General features: G+C 40.9%; 1 protein-coding gene across 1 annotated transcript in view; it reads right to left on the bottom strand.

The window, feature by feature from the left end:
* Hhat (hedgehog acyltransferase) overlaps positions 1–27,424 on the bottom strand; it is a 208,057-nt gene that overhangs the window by 46,429 nt on the left and 134,204 nt on the right. The window contains exon 9 of the mRNA XM_090339923.1: positions 18,255–18,456. Within this exon, the coding sequence (XP_090196049.1) occupies positions 18,255–18,456 (202 nt within the window). The remainder of the gene's footprint in view (positions 1–18,254; positions 18,457–27,424) is intronic.

Here is a 27,424-nt window from a genome sequence, read left to right on the forward strand (position 1 = left end):
GGACAGTATTTCTCTTGCTCCTCTCTCAAAACCTTGGTTATTTCTAGTTAAAAGTCCAAGTCCTGCCAGTTGTTCTCCAACATGTCCCCAGAAGCATCTTGAAGGATGAATCTTGCCCCATTCTTCATACTTTATTCTTCATTAGCATCTCTATGATGATCTAATACATTTTTTCTCTGCCTCTTTCTTCCTCTCCTTCTCACTCTCTCTCTCTATCTCTTTCTCTCTTGCTTTGTCATAAGTAGGTCAAAGAATCTTCGGAGTCCTTAATGTGAAGTTTCACTGGAAGGGAACACTGGGTCTGAGTAATTTGGCCTTGTTCCCACAGCCATCCTGGTGTCTTGCTGGGTGGAGGTGCCTTTCCACCCAGCTCTGCAAAGCCTACAGGTGAGAGAGGACATTCATTGAATTGCTGATGCTTAGCTCCATGAGAGCTAGGATAACTCTGCTTCAGAGAATATTCAGATGTCATGCTATTTAGCCCTAGGAAAGCTTTTGCTATAGAGAATCCCGGCCTTCATTTTTCCCTACATGGTTTGATTTGTCTTGGTTATCTTCCTAAATGTTTTTGAGGCCTACCCCCCTAAATGGACTGTTTCTGGCCCTTGAGCTACTTCCTTAGATGGGAAGTTCTCACCTGAGTATTCCCATATAAAGTCTGCTTTTGTTAAGGCTTGATCTCCACCCCAAGCATGTGGTTTTTGTCTTTAAAGATTTATTCATGCTCAATTCTGGGCTGTAAGTCTTTGAGACAAGAGTTCACCTGCAGACACGAGCTCTCCAATAAGGATTCCCCAGTTCAACCTTTCAAAATGTAGCTTCTCTGTTTTTTCACAACTGAGTTCCCTTACAACCTCATACTATAATCAAGTTAAATGGATGCAAGATGACACTCAGAAAGGAATACTTCTTCCCTCTTTTAAGTGTCTGGAACTTAAACAACTTTCTAGGTTCACCCATATAATCCTAGCTAATCAGAAGGCCGAGATATGAAGACTGATATTCAAAGCCAGTCCCCTGGAAGACAAATCTCAGAGGCTCTTATCTGCAATTAACTAGAAAAAACTGAAGCAGAAGGATGGCTCAAGTGGTAGAATGCCAGCCATGAGTACCTGAACAGAATACTATTAGCCAAGAGTACCTCCATTACCAACAAACTATCTAGTCCAAGCAGTTTTATTTTTCTCTGTCTCTGACATCTAAACAGTGCATATTCCTAGGAGAGAGAAATAAATATCTACAGTGATGAAAATTAAAGACAATTTTGTTTCCTGAACAAGTTTCCTGTTTCATGGGTTAGTCCAGCTTAGTCAAGAGAACTTCAGAAGCAGTAGCTTAGCATGTGAATGTATGTACAATATGAAAGCATCTCAGATTACTTTCAAGTCATTAAAGAAACAACTTGTTCTCACACCAGTCAGAGAAATTAAGTCCTGTTTTCCATATCTGAGATCCTGCTCAGTGATCTGGCCAATGATACTACCTCCTCCTGCACGCCTTGCCTTCTGCTGCCACAGCCCATCTGAAGGTTGCTCCCTTCTGCTCAGGATTTTGCAGAAGCCTTTCTCCTAACTGACACAAAATATACTGTGGCTTTCCTTTTTTCAGTTCACCAAACACAATATGTGACTTCATGATGCACACTACTGTAGTGCAGTGTGCTGGTTGCTGGTAACTCGTACCTATAATCCTAGCTACTTAGGAGGCTGAGATCCAGAGGATCATACATTAATTATCCTCACATTTTGTTAGAACTATGTACTCCCTGTGACTGTGGCTATGGCTTGTGCCTATAACCCTAGTTACTCAGGAGGCCAAGGATTATAGATCTGGAGGATCACAATTTGCAGCCATCTCTCAAGACTCCATCCCCAAGTAACCAGCAATAAAACAGGCTGGTGGCATGACTTGAGGTAGAGTTTTTAAGAGTGACAAGCCTAGTAAGAGTTGCCAGGCCATGAGTTCAAACCATGTACACACACACACACACACACACACACACACACACACACACACACACAAAGGATTTGTAGAAACTTCACTAGCTTTAAGATTTGTGGGAAAGAATCGATAGGCAAACATAGCTAGTGTAATTCTGAAGCCACTAATTTTAAAAACTGAGATAGATAACAGCTTTCTCTATCAGGACTCAAGAAATTGTTCAAAAGTTAAGCATAGTAGTACATGCCTGTAATCCTACTCAAGAGGCTGAGATAAGTGAGATTCAAAGAATTGTGGTTTGAAGCCAGGCCAGGCAAAAGTTAGGGAAGACTCAACCCTTCCCATCTCAACCAACAAGCCAGGCATGGTAGCATGGTAATCCTAATTCACAGGTAGGAAAGACAGCAAATCACAGTGCAGGCCAGCCATGGCAAAAAGCAATACTTTCTCTGAACGAGAGTAACCTAAAAGACATAAAGAACTGGAGGTGTGCATCAAATGGTACAGAACCTGCCCTGTAACTACAAGGACCTGAGTTCAAACACTAGAACAGGCTACCCCCTTAAAAAAATTAGTTGTGGGGCCGGGAGTTTGGCCTAGTAGTAGCGTACTTGCCTAGCATGCATGAAGATCCGGGTTCAATTCCTCGGTACCACATACATAGAAAAAAGCTGGAAATCATGTTGTGGCTCAAGTGATAGAGCTCTAGCCTTGAGAAAAGTCCAAGGATAGTGCTCAGACCCTGAGTTCAAGCCCCACAACTGGCAAAAACAAACTAGTTGGGGGGTGATATATGTCTGTCATCTCAGCATCTGGAGAGGTAGAAGCAGAAGCAGCCAGCCTTGGCCACAGAGAAAAATCCTGTTTCCCAAAAAGGGCCCTATTTTAAACCTTCAGTATTCAAACGTAGAATAATTAACTAGGTCAGTGCGACAATAGAAAGCCCAGAAATGATCCCATGCATATTAAGATATTTACTGTGTCTTATAGAGAAAAAGAAATTCAACAAAACAATTTTAATATGTAAGAACCATTCTTAGCTACAAAAAACAGTGGACCAGATTTGGCCACCAGATAGTTTGCCAATTCTTTCTTGGTGCCTGCCCTAAGGAAACATTGCACATATGTGCAAGGAAGCTCAAAGAGGAATCTTCTCTGAAAATACATTTGCAAAAATGAAAAGTAGAAGCAACCTAATTTTTTTTGCCAGTCCTCAGGTTTGAACTCAGGGCCTGAGCACTGTCCTTGGACTTTCCTCAAGGCTAGTGCTCTACCACTTGGGCCACAGCACCACTTCCGGCTTTTCTATATATGTGGTACTAAGGAATCGAACCTGGGTCTTTGTGTATGCTAGGCAAGCACTCTACCACTAGGCCAAGCTCTCCGCCCAGCAACCTAAATTTTTAACAACAGAAAAATGGCTGAATTGTGATCTTCCCATATCATGCCTAATCATGCATAGATAGATTATCATAGAGACATTTTCATGATAAATCATGGGTGGGGAGAAAAAGTATAAGTTTAGGATAGTTATTCGTGTGTGTGTGTGTGTGTGTGTGTGTGTGTGTGTGTGTGTGTGTGTGTGTGTGTTTATGCTAGTCCTGAGGCTTGAACTCAGGACTTAGGCACTGTCCTAGAGCATTTATACTCAAGGCTATCGCTCTACAACTTGAGCCACAGCACCACATTGGTGGGTAATTGGAGATAAGAATCTCATGGACTTTCTTGCCCCATACTGGCTTTGAACCCAGTCTTCAGATCTTAGCCTTCTGCATAGTTAGGATTACAGACATGAATCACCAGCCCCCACTGATATGTTTTAAACCATCTATACACATAGCTGCATACTGGTAAAGAGATGTAGGAATACGCTCCAAGCACTGGTAGCTCTTAGAGGAGGAAAGCTGAACAAGACTCATTTGCTCAGGGAGGGATATCTGAGAGGACTTCCACCTTCTCTGTATATTTTTAAAAAGAGCTAATGGTCATAAATGACTTTGTAAGTTAAAAAGAAGAGGGGGGGAAAGAAAGAGGAAATCTAGGAAAGTTTCCACTAAATGACCTTAGACCTTGGCCACCTCCCCTGAGCATAAAGAATCCAGGCACCAGGATGGGAAGTTGGGAGACTGATGACGACTACACCCAAGTGAGAGCTGCTCCTGGTCCTGGACAAGGCCCACTCTGGGCAACATTGAGGCCCCCTGGGCCTACTAAATAAGCCTCACATGTGGTAGTTAAGGTTCAGCGATAGCCTGTTCAGCCACAAAAACAAAAACACAGCCTCAGAATGCAGTCTGCTTTTAGAATAACCTAGATATTTTAAAACCTTAAGATTAGATGTAGGCAAAGTATTCTAAGATGACTCACCAAGTGAGATATTCCAGGAATATGGATATGATGATCTATCATATCTATATTCTCTGCTCCCTTCACAAGCCCCATAATAGTTCTAGACAAGGAATGAGCGAAAAGCCCGTAAGCACACACAAGCCATTGTTATAATATACAGCAATGAAGGAATTAGCAGACCTGAGATACCTGCCTACAAGACACCAAGGAAAAGCATTCATGCACCAGCTTATCAGAAGGCCCAGACAGAGATACCATGTTCCTCAGCAGTCAAGAGAAACTCACAGAGGAAAAGCTGGGAAACATTCAAAACCTGGTCAACAATCTATAGATCTCCAGGTTTCCTTCCTCCCCTGTCGTCATGTGACAAAGGGTTGTCTTTCCTTGGATAAATTATAACAAGTTTTCGACTGAGAGCAGGTATAATGAAATTTGAGAATATCAAATATTTTAATAAAGCCTCCAGCAAATTGAAATAAACAAGAGACAAAATGGCACCTCTCAACTGTAAACCTAGAAGCTAGAAGACAAATAGTTCAAATTATTCAAGATAAATTACTTTTTACTCTGAAATCTAACACCCTGACAACAAATCAAATATGAGAATGAAATAAGACATAGTTTCTATAATCCTTTCCTAAGAAAGCTAGGGGAAGGATGTGAAACCACCCAGTCAGAAGAAATGAGGATTTAGAACAGGAGAGAGAAGGGAAGTTCAGAGCAATTATTGAATCTCAGATTTGAAGAGCCATGGTCCAGGTGAGAAAGGAGGGGAAGACTTCAAAGGGAATCTTCTAAGGAAAGAACAGGGCAATAGCCAATCACCTAATTCGTCTGACCAAATCGAAACTACTAGCTGAAGGATTTTTCACCTCTGTGAACAAGTAGAAAAATATGTTGACAGTAAACTAGTCAGACAAAAGAGGCAAAGCAATTCTGAACCCAATGGGGGAAACTGTTGCACAAGCAATGAAAAGTGCTTCTATTCAATAGTTTGGCAGTGAGCCATTTTTGCCTGATGATAATCACAAATACTGAGTATGAAAGTGACCAAAAAGAGAACTATTATTTTACTAGAAAAAAATAGGGAATAGGTCTAAAATGCTGAAACCTTATGCAAAATGTGGTTATATTTATTTTTGAAAAGATAAGTGAAGGGGCTGGAAGTTTGGCCTAGTGGTAGAGTGCTGACTAGCATACATGAAGACCCAGGTTTGATTCCTTGGTACCACATACATAGAAAAAAGCTGGAAGTGGTGCTGTGGCTCAAGTGGTAGAGCTCTAGCCTTGAGAAAGCCCAAGGACAGTGCTCAGGCCCTGAGTTCAACCCCAGGACTGGGGGAAAAAATGATAAATGAAGAAATAAAAACCTATGACTCTATAGACATGTTTTATTTCATAAATTAATATGTTTCTATGACATACAACCCTTAGCCTAATTTTGATTAAGTTCTAAATACTAAATCCCAGTGATTGTAAATAGAGATTTCCTCCTTGAAAAAAAAAAAAGAAAGAATAGAATAAAAGTGTAGACTGTAGAAAGGCAGAGGTCAATACCAGAAGAAAAAACTAAGAATTGAAAACTATTGTTACTAGGCAACTCTGATCATGTGATCAAAATTACATGTAATAATGGAATACAATTGCATTTTGGAACATTGCACCACTTTACCTGGAGGAAATTTTCAGATTAGTTACCTCATAAACGGTGGTGGGGACCCCAAATCAAAACCCAAGTTATCCCTTCAGCTTCTAACATAAATTAAGCATTTCGGACCAGCTAAGCAAAACTTCCTGAATGAATCTCTCCTGCTCTTGGCTCTTGATCAGTAACCTTTTATTAAATAATAATAATAAACATGGTGCCGTCTACTTGGTAGGTGGAAGGCAAGTTTTCCACCACTTGAGCCAGTTTGTTTTTTATTTTTGTATAAATATTTTTTCATATATTTTATTGTAATTAATAGAAGGGTTACATTATATTCACCAGATGGAAGGTGCATTACTTCACATACATTTTAACCCTTTCTCATGTCTTAGTCCCCATTTCCCTCCCCCCACCCCCACCCCTCATTCTGTTCCCCCCCTTCCCTATCCAACTTCAAATAACCAGATAAACATATATACAATATATCAGGTAACAAGGTACAATACTGTAACAATATGAGATAACCAAGGGATAGCAAAAGAGATGAGAGTTAACATGGTACATCAAGGACAACAATCACTCATTATATGAGCCAGTCCTTTTTGCTCCAGGTTTTTTTCATATAAGGTCCTTTTGCCTAGTGCTGGCTTTGGACCTTGATCCTCCTATTTATGGCCTTGGATGAAAGGCATGAATCTTCACACCTAGCTTATTAATTGGGATAGGGTCTCACTAACTCTTTGCCTAAGATGCCCTTGAGTTAGAAATCATACGATCTCTGTTTCCTAAGCAACAAGGATCACCCCTCCTTGATTCACCTCACCTAGTTTTTCAATAACCCTTGATTAGACCACAGTATAGATTCCCTGAAGAAGCAGGAAACACGAGTAAGCAAACACAAGGACATAAACATCACAAGTAAAACACCAGTATCATTTCAGCATAGAACCTTTGCATACTTTTCTGTTTCTATTTTTTAAATAAAATAGCTTCTTATATATATAAGGCTTCATTCTTCACTTTTATCTCATCTGTCAAGGACACGTTTTCTCATAATACAATTATTTCTACACCATCCTCTACTTTTTATATCTCAGTCTTTCCCATCACCCTCAGGGTCAGTCGAGCACTTTCTCCAACCTACTGGATGGCCAAGGGCAAAAAAGGAGGGAGGGAGAGCCAACTTAAATTATGCCTTTCAATGTATATTGGTAATCACAAACACATTGAGGCAACCCAGCTCATTTCAAACAAGGCCAGCAGATGCTCGATAAGCTTTTTAAAGCAGATTTTATTTCTAGATCTTGGGAAGAATGTGAAACAGTTTAGAATTTTATTTTGGAAGTCCTAAACTGCTCTGCCTTCCAGAGCTTTAAAAAAAAAAAAGTGAACACATACAACAGAGGCTGTATATACACAGTGGCGACACATCTCTATGTGAATACACATTGTAAAAATATATTGCTCTAAATATGCTCATATTCTTAGGCTAAGGGCTATTTCCACCTCTCCCAATAATAGACACACTGACAACTCAAGATCTATCACCTCAAATGGGTAATATAGATTTTTCTGGGATAAAAAGAGACTCAGATTTGGAAAGACTCATGCAAAGCTTCCACTTATATATTTTGAGACTTTTTTTTCTTTTCTCTAGTATCTACCTACAAAGAGAAAGGGAGCAAAGGAAGGATGAAGGGAGAGAGAGAAAGAGGGAGAAAGGGAGAGGAAAAGCCACGTTTAACCATTATCATTCAAGCCATGAATCCCATCAACCCAGGTGAGTTTGCATCACGTCCTTAGCAGGAGGAAGAGGCCAGGATGTGATGGCTGTGGCAAATAGCCCAAGCAGAACATGTGTTCACCTGCATCCTGAACTGAGCAGGACGGGAAAGGACCAGAAACCCAAGAGCTGCTGGGTACTGCATTTATAAACCAGGAGTAAGTACACATGGATTCAATTCCAAGCTTTCCCTCGGTCAGATGACAGATCCAGTAATGGAAGGTTAAAAAGAACTTTTTGACAATGCTTTTGTCATACTAAAATACCTGAAGTGAAAGGTGGAATTATTTTCAAAATTCTGCCTCTTAGACCAGAGAAGTTAAGTCTCTGGCTTCAGATTCCTACAGAGAAGAAAATGTGTCAGGGGTGAATTGCACAGCGTGCTTCTGGCATTGGTAATGATCCTTAGGAAGAAAAGACAATGGAGGGGGCACCAGAAGGTCATAATCCACCCAGCTACCCACGGTTCATAACAACACATACTATTTTCTCCAGACTGACAGTTCCGGGTGAGGGCTAACCAGCTGGCCCAGCAGGCTAATTGGATGTGTGGGATTAATGTGTTAATTTACCACACTCTTGTTTGGTTAAGTGGTTTGCATTTCTAGATTTCTAAGCATGGCATTCAGATCCCTTCATAGAGTGACCACTTAGCCTTTTTAACCGCCTTTCTTCTGCTTGTTCTGGCATCCTCCAGAACACGACGTGCTCACCTCTGGCTTCAGGCTGTGTGGGCAGCTCCCAGGCCTGGAAAACCAAGCTTTTCCTTTTGATCTGGTCAAACCCTCCACTAAACATGTCAGGATCTTACTCAAGCCCCAGCTCTCTAGCAAAACCTTAGTTCACCTTGCCCCTCCCCACTCATGTGCACATCATGTGTATAAGATGGCTTATACACATCTCCAAGTAGACCACAAGCTCCTGGTGGACAGAGATGATGACTCCACTCACTTCTCTTCCACTAGCCTTGTGACCAAGGGACCGAACTGTCCTCTAACCAGACCTCCCATGATCTCTCAATGGCACCGTCACCGAACTCCCCCATGGCTGGCATTGCCTCTTTTCTTCGTTTCTGTAAGATCACCCCCTTGATTCACACCCATGTCTTACTCCTGCCTCCTCTTTAGGGAGTTTCTAAACATTAGTGTTTCCCAGATTCAATCCTGCAAGCTGCCTCTTCTCTCCTCTCTCCCTCCTCCTCCTCTTGCTCCTCTTCCTCCTCCTCCTCTTTTTTTTCTTCCTGTCTCTCTTTTCTCTGTCTCCCCTCCTTTTACCTCTCCCACTCTGACTCCCTCTCAAATGCCTCAAGTATTACTAGAGCTCCAAAATAGCACTGACCTAGACTTTTCTTTTAAGCTATGCCTAGGCCAATCACTCCATCAGTCAGTGGTTTAGGATAGTTAGATCAATTCATATTTTATGAGGTTTATGAAAATCAGTTCATTTTTTTCAAGTGGACCACTCCAGAGAGAGACAGACAGAGACAGAGACAGACATACAGAGAGAGACAGAGAGGCTTACATTCCAGTTCTCTTTAATCCAAAGTATCTGCCACAAAGATGATTATCCTGTTTGGAATTCAAGCAAGAAACTTTCTTTCACTCTATAGTTGTCTTGCCTGGCTGGTACTCTGCTACTTGAACCATGCCTCTAGCCTTGCTTCTTGTTGGTTACTGTGAAGAAGAATATTTTTCTGGTTAGGCTGGCCTCAAACTATAGTCCTCTAGTTACTCAACCTCCTGTGTAACTAGAATTACAGGCATAACCCTCAAGTGTCTGGTAAAATTTTGTTCTCTTAACTGAAGAAATTAACTAATAGACTATTTGAGAGTGTTTTCTCCTAGCAACTGTAAGGCTCTGAGATCAACATTCAATATTGAAAAGAAGTTAAGAATCAATTAAATCTACCTGTGTTGGATCAGTGTCCGGAGAGTTCTGGTCTGGAAAGATTTATGGTAAATATGGACATGATCTGTATTTGCTGAAATTAACTGAAGTGGAGAAATAAAAGCTCATCAACCAGCACAACTCTTCTCCAAAGAAGTTTGCTTTAGGGGCTGGGATCCTGGCCTAGTGGTGGAGTACTTGCTTAGCATGCATGAAGCTCTGGGTTTGATTCCTCAGTATCACATACACAGAAAAAGCCAGAAGTGGTGCTGTGGCTCAAGTGGCAGAGTGCTAGCCTTGAGAAAGCTCTATGACATTGCTCAGGCCCTGAATTCAAGCAAAAAAAAATTAAAAAAGAAGTTTGCTTTACATTTCCTCAGTGAAATGTGGTAACCAACCCCTGGTTTAAACTAATACACTCTAGAAGTGGATGATGCTGATCATTTTAAAACAATCACCTTTTTAAATTGGCTAATTTCTCAAATTTACTGGATCTCCTTACCTATCTCATCAAAATTAAACTAATCAATATAGCTCTACCACAAAGCCATGGTCTTTTGATTCTTTCTGACATATCAGAATATAAACCCCTTCCAGAACCATTAGACTGACCTTTGATGGTTTCCACTAGAGGCATCGTTACTAAATTAAGTCTATAAATAGAATTTTTACTGCTTCAAAGAAAGGCTATAAGTCAGTGTGTAGGGCATTCTTCAAGTGAAGGAGAAAGAATAGGAGCTGAGCGAGGAAGATGTATTTAACTCTACAATGAAAGGGAAGGCAGGGTAGGGGTGGATGACGTCTGAGGTATAGATTTTCCTTTGTGCAGAATCCCAGATAAGCAGCCTAGTGGTGTCTTCCTCCAAAGGGCAGATCAAATCAGCAATTGGCAAGAAGCTGTGTCACACTACGGATACTTCCAAGTGTTGTCACTTATTAAAAGATTTCGATGCTGAACACACATCCTAGCTCCCCAGAGAGCATTTGTATAGAAGAAAAACACATTGCTGTGGCATTAACTCCTCTACCTCCACCCAGCTCCGGTGCTTTGTGAAACATCTTTTGTCAGCTCCTGACAGCTCTGTGCCTCACTGAGTCACAGCCAGTAAGCCTTCCTCGTACAACATTGCAGGCTACCATGAAGGCTATTTCCACCCCACCTCTTTCTTTCAGGTGTGTATGCATATATGTTTATATATTATGTTTATATATACATAGGATGGAATATTAAAATAGCACTTACTATCACTAGACCTAACAGTATCGATATTACACAAAATAAAACTACTGCCTAGCCCATTTTCTCCTCTAGTCTCCTCAGGGAAGTCAGAAAATATCATTCACTATTTCTTTCACACCTTGAGGCAGTGTGCCAGGTATTGTGACAAGTGTCATCCATACAATATGACTGGCTTCATGAGACTTAAGAGCCCAGTGAAGGGATTAAGCAAGTTATCACATAAAAATACTTCATTACAACTGTGATAGGCACAACAGAAGGAGAACACAGATGAGACGTGACTTAGTGTCAGGATGGGCAGTGGTGGCAGGGGGGAGGGGGAAGAGCAGGGAGAGCATCCCAGAAGATAGAAGAGCCCAGTGGTGGAACTGAGGCTGGGCAATAAATGGAAGAAAGAATTGTGGCGGGGAGGGGGGGGCGGACAGTAGAAGGGTGAGCAGGGGATGGCGGAACCTGGAGGAGCAGAAGCAGGGAGAGACACCAAAATAAGGCTAAGAAAGGAATCTTAAATACTGAGGACATAGTCCTAAGAGAATGGGAGGTCATTAGTGGATTTTCTTTTAAGAAAGCACTATGGTTATATTTTATTGAGAAACTTCACTTAGCACTTAATGAATCAAAGGGACCAAAAGTGAAAGCAGAGAGACTAATGAGAAACTATTTATTTGGTAGACCAGGCAAGAAATAAGAACAACTTGAATTAGGAAAACTTCAGGACTATCAAGATGGCCTTAGAAGGTAGAACACACCATATGTACAGGTAGATTTGAGGGATGGCATAACACTCAGTTAAGAGTGCAGATAATTCAGTCATTTGGGTTTTCATTTGCTCAGCTAGATGATAGTGCCATGTGCACAGACATAGCACTGGATGGAGAGGAGCTGGCTGAGACCACTGGGTTTGGAGGGAGGATGAGGTCAAAAATCACACATGGAACAGCTGAATGAAGAGGTTTAGAAGCCAGTTAGACCACAAGGTTCCACTCCATGAACAAAGGTCATTCTAAATGATACAGTGTCAAACACGATACCACATTCCTTTCATGTTTTCCAGAAAGAGATTGGGTTCTGCATCTGTCTTGCTCAAAATGGTAGCCAAAGCCACACGGGCATAATTGAAATTAAATAAATATTAAATGTTAGCATCTCAGTAACAGATATTGGAAGTGCTTCATATTAGATGGTGGTGACTGCATGGGAGAGTGTACAGGCCATTTCTGTTATCATTAGTCTTATTCTAGAAGCTCAGAGGATTTCTGTTTATGATATCCCACTGGACTAATCTTCTAGGAAATCTTGCCTTTTGAGTCTCATAAAAGGTCTTCAGGTTGAAGATGATACAGAAAAATAAGTACCAAAAGTCCTTGTTATTCAAATAACTGCCAATCTACCTCTTTTAAAAACATCTGCCAATCTACCCTAAAGAAAAATGAGTAAAGGCCAGATGCTGAAATCTGAGGATTGAAGTTCAAAGCCAACCCATGCAGGAAAGTCTGTGAGACCCTTATCTCCAATTAACTACCAGAAAATGATAAGTGGCACTATGGCTTAAAATGGTAGAGCACAAGACAAATAACTACCAACCAAGAATACTGTATCCAGCTAAGCTCTCATTCATAACTGAGGGAACAATAAAAACCTTCCACTCCAAGGAAAAGTTGCAACATTACGTAGCAACCAAACCAGCATTACAGAAAATTCTCAACGATGTTCTACACATTGAAAACCAATACAAACGTGATACTGACAAAGAAAAGGCACCTAAAAATCATATCAGCTAAGAACTGTCAAGCCACAGGCTCTAATGAAAGCTTTTAAAAAGGCAGGAACTATGGGCTGGAAGTTTGGCTTAGTGGTAGAGTGCTTGCCTAGCATGCCCAAAGACCCAGGTTCAATTCCTCAGTACCACATATACATAGAAAAAGCTAGAAATGGTGCTGAGGCTCAAGTGTTAGAGCTCTAGCCTTGAGAAAGCCCAAGGACAGTGCTCAGGACCTGAGTTCAAGGCCCAGGACTGGAAAAACAAAACAAAAAAAGGGCAGGAACTAGTAAATATTTTTCAATTCTAACTCTCAATATCAATGGACTTAACTCTCCAATTAAACGGCATAGACTGTCTAGTTGGATCAAAAAGCAAGATCCATTGTTCTGCTGTCTTCAAGAGACACATCTTGCCCCCAAAAAACAAACATATTTTGAAAGTGAGAGGTTAGAATAAAGTTTATCAAGCTAACGGCCCCCATAAACACGTTGGAATTGCCATCCTCATATCAGATAAAATAGACTTCAAGCTTAAATTAGTGAGAAAAGACAAAGAAGGTTATTACATACTAAAGGGATCTCTCCTCCAGGAGGACATAACCATCCTAAATATCTACACACCTAATCCCGGAGCACCAAACTTCATCAAGCAAACTTTACTTTCCTTAAAACCACACATAGATCAAAACACAGTGATTGTTGGTGAGAGTGGTGGTTGTTAAAACACACCACTCTCACCTATGGACAGATCAACCAAGCAAAAACTCAACAGAGAAACCTCAGAATTGTACAACTGTAGACCAACTAGATCTAACAGACATCTGCAGATTTCACCCAGCAACATCACAATATACATTTTTTTCAGCAGCACATGGAACATTTTTCAGAATAGACCATATTTTACGGCATAAAGCAAACCTGTGCATATCCAAAAACACTGAAATTGTTCCCTGCATTCTCTGACCACAAGGGCATCAAACTGGAACTGAACACCAATCTCCACCAACAAAAACCCTGTAACTCATGGAGATTGAACACATGGTGATTCAACACATTGTTGAACCACCAATGGGTCATCGAGGAGATAAGAACAGAAAATTCAACAGTTTATGGAATTTTACAAAAAGGAGCACACAAAATACCAGCTCCTTTGGGACAGAGCAAAGGCAGTACTCAGAGGAAAATTTATAGCTCTGAGTGCTTACATTAACAAATTGAAAAAATCACAAACCAACAATTTAATGTCACACCTTAAGCTCTTGGAAAAAAAGCAACAAACCAACCCTAATCCCAGCAGAAGGAAGCAAGTTATTAAAATCAAAATAGAATTAAATGAATTGGAATCCAAGAAAACTATAGAAAGAATCAACAAAACAAGGAATTGGTTCTTTGAAAAAATTAACAAAACTGACAGACCCATAGCAAATCTTACTAAAAAAAAGAAGGGAGCACATCCAAATAAAATCACAGATAAGAATCGTAATATCACGACAGAAATTACCAAGATCCAGAGCATCATGAGGGAATACTTTTCAAACCTTTATGCCAACAAATTTGAGAATCTAGAAGAAATGAATGAATTTCTAGCCAATATTAACATACCCACATTGAACCAAGAAGACCTAATCTAATTAACAGGCCTATTTAAAGCACTGAAATAGAAATGGCAATAAGAGACCTTCCATCTAAGAAAAGCCCAGGGCCAGATGGATTCACAGCTGAATTCTATAAGGTCTTCAAAGCAGAGCTCACACCAATACTCCTCAAGCTCTTCAACGAAATTGAAGACGAAAGCTCTTTGCCAAACTCATTCTACGAAGCCACTATAATGCTCATCCCCAAACCAGACAGAGATTCATCAAAGAAAGAGAACCATAGACCCATTTCTTTGATGAATATTGATGCAAAACTTCTCCACAAATACTGGCCAACCGTCTTCAGCAACTCATCAAAAAAAATCATACATTATGATCAAACACATCACAGGGATGCACAGCTGGTTCAACGTACACAAATCCATAAATATAATTCAACACATCAACAGGAGCAAGGGCAAGACTCATATGATCATCTCAATAGATGCAGAAAAGGCATTTGACAAGATCCAACACCCCTTGATGTTAAAAGCTCTGGAGAAACTAGGAATCCATGGAATATTCCTCTGTATAATAAAGGCTGTGTATGAGAAACCCACGGGTAGCATTATACTTAATGGCAAAAAGCTAAAACCATTTCCTCTAAAATCAGGAATGAGACAAGGATGCCCACTCTCTCCACTCCTCTTTAACACAGTATTAGAATTCCTAGCCAGAGCAATAAGGCAAGAAGCAAGCAGAAAGGGGATCCAAATAGGGAAATAGGAAGTGAAACTTTCCCTCTTTGCAGATGACATGATTCTGTATTTAAATAACCCTATAAACTCCACTCCCAAGCTCCTTGAGCTGATTCAAAACTTTGGAAGGGTAGCAGGCTATAAAATTAACCCTTAAAAATCAACCACCTTCCTATATGCCAACAATGAGAGGAACGAGGCAATAATCAGGAAAGCAACTCCTTTTGCAATAGCCTCAAGGAAAATAAAGTACCTAGGAATTAACTAAGACTGTAAAGGACTTTTTTGATGAAAACTTCAAAACCCTAAAAAAAGAAATTAAAGCAGAACTGAGGAAATGGAAAAATCTCCCATGCTCCTGGATTGGAAGAATTAACATCATGAAAATGGCAATCGTGCCAAGGGCTATCTACAAACTCAATGCAGTAACCATCAATATCCCAATGTCATTCTTTAAAGAAACAGAAAAGGGAATCCAAAATTTCATATGGAATAATAAAAGACCCCATATAGCAAAAACACTTCTTAGCAGAAAGAACATAGCAAGAGGAATTTCAAAACCAAACTTTAGACTCTATTACAGAGCTATAATTATCAAAACAGCTTGGTACTGGCACAAGAACAGGCCTGAAGACAAATGGAACAGAACTGAGGACCCAGATATTAACCCACAGACCTATGGCCACCTAATATTTGATAAGGGAGCCAAAAAAAATTGAATTGAAGAAAGATAGCCTCTTCAACAAGTGGTGCTAGCAGAACTGGTTAAGCACCTGCAAACAACTAAAGTTGGATCCTTCTTTATCACCCTGCACTAGGATTAACTCCAAATGGATCAAAGACCTCAAGGTAAAACTAAAAACTTTACAAGAAGGAATAGGAGATACTCTAGGTCTCCTTGGCACAGGTCGAAACTTTCTCAATAAGAACCTGGAAACAACAAATCAGAGTAAGTCTGGATAAGTGGGACTGCATTAAACTGCAGAGCTTTTGTATGGCAAAGGACATAGCTAGCAAATTAACTAGAAAGCCTACAGAATGGGAGAAGATCTTCACTAACCATACAACGGACAAAGGCCTCATATCTAAAATATATCAACAGCTCAAAAAATTGAATCACTACAACACTAATCTCCAAAGAAACAACCATCCCATTAAAAGATGGGCCAAAGACTTAAAGAGAGTCTGCTCTGAAAAAGAAATAAGAATGGCCTATAGACACATGAAGAAATGCTCGACATCTCCAGCCATAAAAGAAATGCAAATCAAAACAACTCTAAGATTCCACCTCACTCCAGTTAGAATGGCCATGATTAAGAAATCTAATTACAACAGATGCTGGAGGGATGTGGCCAGGAGGGATCACTACTACACTGTTGGTGGGAGTGTAAACTCGTTCAACCACTATGGAAAGCAGTATGGCAATTCCTCAAAAGACTAAACATAGAACTCCCCTATGACCCAGCAATTCCACTACTTGGCATTTACCCAATTGTCCAGAAACAAGGACATACTAAATCCACTAGCACAGCAATGTTCATTGCAGCACTATTTACCATAGCAAAGATATGGAACCAATCCAGATGTCCCTCAGTTGATGAGTGGATCAACAAGATGTGGTATTTGTACACAATGGAATTCTATGCTGCTGTCAGAAAGAACGACATCGCCCCATTTGTAAGGAAATGGAAAGACTTAGAAAAAAATCATATTAAGTGAAGTAAGCCAGACTCAAAGGAACATAGGCTCAATGGTTTCCCTCATTTGTCATAAGCAGTAGAAACCTTAGGCTCTCCTCGCAGAGATTTGCAATAGAGCAAAACCTGGATACATAAGGCCATATAGTATGACGCTAAATGAAAGGATATAGAAACAAAAGCCATATAATGAGTGATTGTTGTCCTTAATGTACTATGTTATCTCTCATCTCTTTTGCTGTCCCTTGGTTATCTCATATTGTTACAGTATTTCAGTTTATTACCTGATATATTGGATATATGCATGTTTGGTTATTTGAAATTGGATAGAAAAGGGGGGGAAACAAGATGAGGGTGGGGTGGGGAGGAGGGAAATGGGGACCAAAACATGAGAAAGGGTATCAATGTATGTGAAGTAATACACCTTCCATCTGGCGAATGTAATGTAACCCTTCTATTAATTACAATAAAAAATATATGAAAAAAACAATCTGAAAACAAAAACAAAAACAACAAAAAACTCCCCATTTGTTCTATGACTATCCTTAAAGAAACACACTCTAGTTTGGTGAGGCTTATTTTTTCTTTAGTTGATCATATTCAGTACAATTCAGCATATTAATCATTTCTCTAGTACATTTTTTCTGTGTGTTTTATTGGCTCCCATGAAAACTGATGCTGATGCATTTCATTTTAGCCACTACTTTTAGGGTCCATAGAACACCACTCATATCCAGAAATGATCATATAGTGTATATATCATATACACTATATGATACATATTATTACATCATTTACAAAATGCAAAGTGTGCTTGCTGTTTAAAATCACTTAAAAGGGGTAAAGAGAGTGCTTAACTAACTTCTCCAATCATTTGTGTATATTTGCCTAAACCTCTGCTCTTTTTATGCAGGTATGGACAGTCTCAAAATTTTTATCAAAGATTAAAAACGCCAGTGCTCCTTGGTACTGGCCAAGCAAGTTTTCATATACTGTCGGGAGAAATTTTCAATTGATAGCCTATGTCTACAGGGTAGTTAAACGTTGATATATTCTATGTAAAGTTAATCTTCAGGGTGAGAAAAACCTTCAACCTGCCAACTTCACTGACAAGAATTTACCCTGGTTTTGGCATTCATCTCAACACAATTGATGGTTTCAAATGTATGTAATAATATAATTAGAAATTAATTTTTAAAAGTATGGCATGCCACATATTATAATTAAATGAGATGGTTAGAAACAGATTCTTTAATTTAGAAAGGCAGTCCCAATACAGCCATATCATTGGAATAATGGCATTAAGTGTGTGTGTGCATGTGTGTGTGTGTGTGTACACATACACAGAAAATACTGACAAGTGAGGACTAACATGTTTTTTTTCAAGAAGGCAATTTTCCTTTTCTTTGTCTTGATTTGGAATTTTTATAGAATAAGCATGCATAGCTTTTATAGTACAAATCTGTCTTCTAGCTCTGCTGCCTCTTGCACATTGACTTTGAACCAGTCCAGCAGGCATGGCTGACGGAGAATTGAATCAAGTGGCCACTGTCCTTCCCAAGCCTCACCCACCTGACTTAGCTGTCCCCTACTGCACAAGCAAGGATCCTGCTCACCAATCTCTCCTGGATGCAAGGAGTCTCCACCAGCCTCCGGACTCCGTTCTCCACTGTAACTCCCAGCCAGTTGAGCGCTGCCCAGCACCAGAGGTAGTCATAGCTGCCGTGCCAGTAACTCACAAACGCGAATGTCATGGCAGTGGAAAACAGGGTCCCCAGGCAGCCATGCTTGGAACCGCCCAGTGGAATATACACATACCTGGAAAGAGAGAAGGTGTGTGTGGTGAGCCACACTGTGCAAAGCCCTCTGCTCCTGGGCTGGAGCTCCCTGCTCCCCCCTCCCCCACCACCACTGCACATCAACATCAGTATTTCCCAGGACTCAGATACTTTTCCTGCTTCCAGCACAGGAAATTTGAATTCTCTACCACCAAAGAAGGAGCTGGCAAAAGCTCAAGCCTCCACACTTCAGGGTGTTAGGTTAAATGAACACACAGTCTAAAGAGCTCTTATTACTAGAGCAAAATAGCACTTACAGGAGGCAGGAAGAGAAGAATGAACTTCTGAAAGGAGTTCACTCAACCTTGGGAAAACAATCACAGAAAGGCAATTAAGTTCCTGGCTACAATCTTCATAGCAGGTAGGTATTGTGTAGCTCCAGCTCTTAAGTCCATGATAAATCTATTATTTAAACACAATTGCCGAAATATCATCAAATGGTTAAGAATGGAATGTGTGGTCCCCAAAAGAAAGGTGCTAAGGCCCGTCCCACCAGCTTTCCACACAAATTTATTAATAAATTTGTGAATTTATTAAAAAATTTGTGAATTTATTAATAAAGAGAAATGCTCCATCATTGGCTGCGCCTGTACCCTACCTACTCAGGAAGCTGAGATCTGAGGACCACAGTTGGAAGTCAATCCAGGCAGGAAAATCTGTGAGACTTATCTCCACTAGAAACACCACAAATAAAAAGCTGGGAACGAAGCTTGGGCTCAAGGAGCCTTGAGCCAAAGAAACTCTGGGACAGTGCCCAGGCCCTGAGTTCAAGCCCCAGGCTTATCACCAAAATGGGAGGGGGATGAAGGGGAGAGGGAGAGAAGGGGAAAGGGAGGGAGGGAAAGAAAGAGAGAGAGCACTCTCCATACTCCTAGGCCAGTCAAATAACCCACCCAAATGAAGGACCATTCCAGGCATGTGTTCTTTGTTGCTAAGATGGCTGAAGAGCCGCACAGTGGCAGCCTGTTCTCTTGTCAGTATCTTTCTGCCTCTCATGCTGGTTATTAGACCCTGGAGAACTATGAATATGCCTTTCCTGCAGTACCGTTTAAAAACAAACAAACAAAAAAACCCACAGGCATTGGTTGTTGCTGATTTCTGTTCCTTTGTCCAAACTTTCTCCAGAGAGGGAAAAGTAAGCTGGCACCCCAATGCATGTATTCTCAGCAAGGTGCTAGATACTTTGTATGAACCTTTTTAATTCCTTAAAGAACCATGTGGTTTGTACCTGCTACCTCAATATCCCAGACAGTTGAGCATGTGTCCTGATTATATGGTATTTAAATTTTTTGGAGAAAGACCACTTGTAGGAAGAAAGGCCAAAGAATAGGATGTGAAAACAATTGAAACAATGTGAAAACAAGTCACCACCACCAACAACAACAAAAAGAATTTCAAAATACAGTGCAATTGACACAAAAAAACAAAAACTGTATATATTCATGGGGTAAGATGTGATATTTCAACATATATACATTATATAATATCATCTCAGAATTCGTTTCATTATGGAGAAAGCTTCCAAAACGTCTCCTCTGGCTTTTTCAAGTATATAACATCATTATAGATACTTCTGATATAGCACCATTATATATACTTCTATGTAACAGCACACTAGAACTCCTTGCCTCTATGATTGTAACAATAATTATTTTTGAGTAGTATCAGGGCTTGAGCTCAAGACCTGGCACTATTCCTGAGCTGCTTTGCTCAGGGCTGGCGATCTATTATTGGAGCTACAAATCCACTTCCAGCAGTTTCATGGACTTTCTTGACCTAGCTAGCTTTGAGCTATGATCCTCAGATCTCAGCCTTCTGAGAAGCTAGGATTGCAGGTGTGAGCCACCAGCTACCTAGCAGGATTCTCTTCTTGACCAGGTTTTGATCAGGCACCTCCAAGCCCTCTAGACTCTGACCTTGAGGTGCATACTTCTTTAAGCCTGCATCACTCCATTGTATCAAGAATCCTGTTCAGTCAGTTCAGAAAGAAACCAAATCCTTTGTCCAAAAGCCTTGTATCTGGTCAGCCTGGCCTGCTGTGGGCAAGAATCCTGTTAGGCCTGTTCAATCAGAATCCCCCTAAACTCCAGTGTTTCCTTAAGGTGCCGTACACTGACCTCTTTCCTTACCCTCTGGCTGTTTCTAACTTGTCCTTCTTGTATTCAGAATTGAGCCCAGTTTTATATTGAGGTTTCATCTTTCTCTTCTTGTTGCAACAGTTAACTGCATACACTTTGTTTTTACCATTTCAACTACTTTTAGGCTCTGCTTTTTAACATCCATCCATCTTGTCTCCCAAATGTACTCCAGTTTAGAAGACAAATTAAATGGCCATCTTTGAAACCCTTCCCTATGAGTAAGAATACTGAAGGTAAGAAGTTAATTTATTCCCAACATATACAGTTGAGAAGGACCAAGATATGGTTCTGCACTACTGGCCCCTAAACTCATGTTGTCTCTAAGCCTGTGTGTTAATTCTGAAAACACTCTTTAACACTAGTCAGAAATAAATCAGCCCGAAGGCATGTGAGAATGCAACCATTTCAAAAACACATGAAGCAAAGACCAAACTTTCTCTCCTACTTAAACAAGACCATCTTAATAAGCAAATTAGCAAGTGGGCATCAGGTGCTCATTCTATATTAAAAGATGTTCCTTCTGCCACCTCGCATTAATTTAGGCATTATAGGACATGCAGGCATACATACTGTTCTGACTGTATGGGCAGGTCACCTGGCTGTGAGTCAATTATCATGTTAAGCTTCATGATACTGTACAGAAGTATAAGATACTTTTGTATCATGCAGTAGACCAGAATGTGTTCAAGATGAGAAGAAGAAGAAGAAGAAGAAGAAGAAGAAGAAGAAGAAGAAGAAGAAGAAGAAGAAGAAGGAGGAGGAGGAGGAGGAGGAGGAGGAGGAGGAGGAGGAGGAGGAGGAGGAGGAGGAGGAGGAGGAGGAGGAGGAGGAGGAGGAGGAGGAGAAGAAGACGAGGAGGAGGAGGAGGAGGAGGAGGAGGAGGAGGAGGAGGAGGAGGAGGAGGAGGAGGAGGAAGGAAGAAGGGGAGGGGGGAACAGAAGGAGATGAATTAGTGGAGACAAATGGGGAATGGTTGGCTTAATGGCCAAAGTGCCTATTTGGTGAGGCCAAGAGGATGGGGTTCTCTAGGCTAAAGAAGAAGGCTGGAGGCTGCCCCAAGAACAAGAAAGAGATCAGCTGTGAGTCAGAAAAGCCCAAGCAACCAGGCATACATCTTACTTGGTATTCTGCTGCCCCCTAGAGGCTGCTTGTTTGCTGGTGTAAACTACTCCAGCAGGGGACAAGTAATAGACGACAACTCTCTGCCACCACCTCCCATCTGCATGTAGGTAAAGGTGGTGGCAGATGATGTGATCATCATCACACAATCACTGCCCTGACTGCTTGTATGTTGGGGGGCGGGGGGAAGCAATGACCATTTTCAAAAGTATAAGCAATGACTACGGTGAAAGGAAACAAATAATTCATTTATTCGCTTATTTTTATTTAACTTTTTATTTATGTAATACTTTCTTCCCCCAACCTGTTTTCATACTGAGATTTTTGTTTTATTGCATGTAGTGCATACAAGTAAGCCATATTATACATGTCAGAAAAAACAGTACAGAATAAAATCTCATACCTCATTCAAGAGTACCTCATGTTGGATTCCACTCTAAAAGGGCCATGTTCTCGAGCTGAGGAAGAAGTATCTAAACACACAATCTCTCTCTCTCTCTCTCTCTCTCTCTCTCTCTCTCTCTCTCTCTCTCTCTCTCTCTCTTTCCTCTCTCTCTCTCTTTCTCTCTCTCTCTCTCTCTTTCTCTCTCTCTCTCTCTCTCACACACACACACACACACACACACACATACACACACACAGAGCACAGAGCTATTTTAAGCATCTTCTGGAACCATGATTTTTACTTTGCCTTCAAAATGACAGCTGACAGAAAAATCAGAGATTCGTTTTTACTCCAGAAATCTGTATGTAGTAGGTCTCCAAGTACCAAGCCTGCTTTTCTTTCTGTCCAAACCAGACAGAATACAGTTTCCAGACTGCAAGACAAAAACTTCCTCTTCACTCTTACTCTCCAGAAGGCAGTAGGTATGCTAAAGGCAGGTTACTGATTCTACTAGTCCACATCCATTCTGTGATTAATAAAGATGGAAACAAATCAGTTTTAGAAGAGCAATCTTACAGCCTCACTTGCTGAGATGTGCTCACAGAGAACTTGATTTCCCAATGGAAGAAAGCAATCAGCATCACCTTTTCAAAAAAGCGACAATAAGGACACTGCTTCAAGAAGAAATGGGGGCTCTATCTGCCCAAGGTTCCTGCATCTGTCCTTGCCTGGCTGGCCTTGTGTGCTCCCTGCTTTCAGACGGTGCAGCTTGAGAGAGTGAACAACCATCAGCTTCCACCTTCTTCCTCCAAAAGCATCTCATGGGTTCAATGTAACACAGCAAACCCCAGTTCAGAAGGAGGAGTTGTGTCAAATATAAATGCTACAATTGGCACCCTTCACTCCTTTCTGAATCATTTATACACACTACTTCCAGGCATGAACACAGGAGATCATGAGATTTGTTTTAAATAGAATTGCCATGTCAACCTCAAATGTTCCCTTATATCCTTTATCATAATGTAGCATTTCTTATTTCTATTTAGATCTTCTAATCAGTCTCCACAGAAACATGCCCTAGTCTTTAAAAAAGCTGGGGGGTGGTCTTTTTTAGGAAAGGAGTCTTATACTGAAGAATAGTGCTCTTTTGTGAAGGAGTTCTGTTAGCTACTGTTCAGTGCCAGAGGTCAGAGAACACAATGTCCGGCGTTACCCTCCGCTGCACAAGCAGAGGTGAGCAGGCTGGCATCTTGAAGATATGTGTGTGTATGGCAATGATATATATGTATATGTATGTGATGTATATGTGTATGAATGTGCAGAAGGACAGTATAAGGTGGCGGCAGGTGAGGTAGATGCCGAGCAGGTAGACAGAAGAAGAAAGGCAGTCTCATACCTACCATGAAAAACAGCTCAAGAGAATGTCCTGCAGTGGGGATCAGGAGTAGTGCATTGCTATTAAAACCACAATATTCCTTTTTGTTTTCTTTTGGTGTGGAGCTTGAACTCAGGAGCTGGGTGCTATCCCGAGCTCTTTTGGCTCAAAGCTAGTAATCTACCACTGTGAGCCACAGCACCATTTCTGGTTTTCCAGTTTTAATTGGAGATAAGAGTCTCACAAGCTTACCTGCCCTTAGGCTGGCTTTGAACTGTGATCCTCAGATTTCAGCCTCCTAAGGATTTTAGGCATGAGCCACTAGTGACCGGGCTATAATACTCCTTTTGTCCAAAGGCCATGATCTGGTTTGCCATGCTCTCTCTTCAAGCACTTTCCCCACAGTGATCCCAAAACCCCATGAAGATAAGAAAATGAAACAATGAAGCAGGGCGAGGACATGCTTCCTCGTCCTCTCTACCCTGAGTCTCCTTTTCTCTACCCTTTCGTCCTCTTGTCAAATTCATTCTGGGTGCTGTTGCTCTATGACTTTGGTCCTTTCATTTTCATATCAGAAGATACACCGCCCCAGCCTTTTTGATTTCACACTCCCACTAAGTATACATACTCCAGCTGATCTTCTGCAGAAAGTTTGAACATTCCAATTTACTGTGTAATCCAGAGTCAATAGTAAGTACACCAATCTTGACACCGTGGGTCAGATAGTAGATGAGCCACTAACAGAACACTTATTCACAAAGGATCTATTCTATTCTGAGCGTTATTTCAATTAAATGGTAATACAATACTAAACATCTGGTGTGTGTGGGGGGGGTGGTGTGTTATGGCTATTTCCCAATAGTATACCCAACAACGTAATTTTCATGCACTGATTATAGTCTCCGCTGCCTTTCAAACCTGTGACACATTGTCACCATTGTTGCAGACCCATTATGAGCAATTAGGAACCAACGGATGATTATACATTCCTACATCGATTAGTGATATTTGTCCTCAAAAAAAACACACACACTTGAAGAATCCTAAGGTTTCTATACACTTATAATCCTATTTCCCCCACTAATTCAAAAGCATCTACTCCCCACTCTCCAGAATTATATTAACCCCAAGAGATTTACTGCCTAAAACAAAGTCCTTTACAAAGTAGATAGTCTTATTTTTTCTTCTGGTCCTAGGGCTTACATGCAGGACTTGGGCTCTGCCCTTGAGCTTCTCTGTGCTCAGGGCTAGTGCTCTACCACTTGAGCTACTGTGCCACTTGTAGCTTCTTCTGAGTAGTTTCTTGGAGATAAGAGTCTCATGGACTTTCCTGCGTTGGCTGGCTTTTGAACCACAGCCTCCTGAGTAGCTAAGATTATAGGTGTGAGTGCTGGGTGCCTGGCTTAGATAGAGTCTAACAGCTCAGAAAGCCAAGACTTAAAGCTGGTGGCAAGGGAACTTTGGCTTCCCCTGGCTTCCAAATGACACATCTGCTCAGATTGCTTAGCAGAGCTTGTAGTGCTCTCCAAAGCCCTGTTCTCGTGGGAAGTGATTCTCTTGGCCCAACCATGCCTCTAGACTTGACCTTGACCCATATTTCATTGTTCTTCTACAGCCAACTAAGACCCATCTCCCAGGTCTGTGGGTAGTAAAGGGTTGGTATTTATTTCACATAAAAGAAGCTTACATGGGCCCGGAGTTTGGCCTAGTGGTAGAGTGCTTGCCTAGCATGCACGAAGACCCGGGTTCGATTCCTCCGCACCACATACATAGAGAAAAAAAAAAGCCAGAGTGGTGCTAAAGCTCAAGTGGTAGAGCTCTAGCCTTGAGAAAGTCCAAGGACAGTGCTCAGGCCCTGAGCTCAAGCCCAGGACTGGCAAAAAAAAAAAAAGAAGCTTACAAAAAGTGTCCAAGAGAAGATGTACCTAAAAAAGGAAATGATATAATTCACTTTTTATATTCTCCCCAATTCAGATCATAATGGAATTTCAATAAGTAAAAAGCAGCAGTTGGTTAATGGCCAACCACAGACTTGATTATTTCCAAAAGAGACATCTACTTCCAAAGCAGAGGAAACATTTTGAGCTGAGCTAATTCTCAGTTCCTTTACTGAATGAAGTTTCTTGTTTCATATGCAACTCTGAAAGGTTACCTATTATGAGTGAATTCTAGGTCCTATTTGGCAACAGAGTATTGAAGAAATTCAACAATAAAAATTAAACTCAAGCTATGCTTAATCTGTATGTATGTAAACATCGACATTCACATAATTAGATGCTCATATTTTTAAAAACTCACTGCACAAAGCTCAGTAGATTTAAGTGTTGTACTGATTAACTCAAGCCTGTGGCCTCCAGCCCAGAGAAAGATGGAACTCCCATCTTCACAGTCCAAACCCAAAAGCTGAGTGCCCCTTCGCTCTATCCTTCCTAAAAGGTTAGAAATGACCCCACCCAACTTTCTTCACTCACAGAACACAGGGGAAGAAGGAGAGTGATGCTTAGAAGCCAAAAGACATGGCACTGGTCTTCTCCACCACTTACTAATCTCTGAATTAAGAGTGTCCAAAGTTTGCTCCGTCTCATGTATGCATGGTGTATTTACTGGGATGATAAACACCTTCCCTGAGTATGACCTCCTGTGACAGCCCAGATAGGAGAATGGGTGTGTGAGGACTCTTTCTTTTCCTAATTATAGCAAGAAATACCTAGTATAAGGTTTAATCTCTAAATACAATTTCCATTTGGCGGGGGAGGGGGTTATTTTGCTGGTTAATTGGAGATAAGGATTTCTCTGCTGTGTGGTTCTCTGCTGTGTGGTTCAAGCTGGCTCTAAATCCTATCTTCAGATCTTAGACTTCTGAGTAGCTAGGATTATAGGCGTAAGCCATTATAACTGGGCTTTGCTTTTGTTTGTTTGTTTGATGAGTGATTGGTTTTTTTACCAGTCCTGGTGCTTGAACTCAGGGCTTGGGCACTGTCCTTGAGAAAGCTCAACTCTACTGCTTGAGTCACAACACCACTTCCAGGTTTTTATGTGTATGTGATAGTGAAGAATTGAACCCCAGGCTTCGTGCATGCTAAGCAAGCACTCTACCACTAGGCCACACTCCCAGCCCTGGCACTGGGCTTTCCATACACAATTTTAAGTGCATGGACCCAGCATAGTTAATTTCAGGCACTGAAGTTAAAGCTGGTGGCGAGGGAATCTCAGCTTGGCTTCCCCTGGCTTCTGAATGACACATCTACTCAGATTCCTTATGGTTGCCTTTGGCAACCATAATTCTGTTTTTTACTTCTAAGTATTTAACTTCCTTGATTCCTCTTGCAAGTGAAACAATGCATTATGTGTCCTTCAATGACTGGTTTCTTTTGCATAGCATAATGTTCTCCAGGTTTATCTACATTGTTGCAACTGAATTTCATATGAATTTCATGTATGAATTTCATGCATATAAAGGAACAGCTCCACATGTACTATAGAAGGGACTAGTGGAAGCATAGCTGCATTTAGAAAAAAAAATCTGGTAAATGATTACATCACAAAATAGAGAAGTAAATCTAAAACTCAAAGGATGCAGGAAAGCTTCTGGAGATCACAGTATGTTTATTAGTTTGATAATATTGATTTTTTCATGATTGGGTGCATTTGGCCACTCACCAAATTATACACATTAATATACACAGTGCCAAATAATCAATTATGCCTTATGAAGCTGATTTTTTTTTGGCAGTCATGGGACTTAAACTCTGGGCCTGGGCGCTTTCCCTGAGCTCTTCAGCTCAAGGCTACTGCCCTACCCTTTGAGCCACAGCACCACTTCTGATTTTCTAGTAGTTAATTGGGGATAAGAGTTTCACAGACTCTAGTACCCTGGCTGGCTTTGAAATGCAATCTTCAGATCTCAGCCTCCTGAGTAGCTAGGATTACA

Source organism: Megascapheus bottae, chromosome 10 (assembly GCF_031878675.1).
Source record: "Megascapheus bottae isolate mThoBot1 chromosome 10, mThoBot2.hap1, whole genome shotgun sequence".
Taxonomy (NCBI): domain Eukaryota; kingdom Metazoa; phylum Chordata; class Mammalia; order Rodentia; family Geomyidae; genus Megascapheus; species Megascapheus bottae.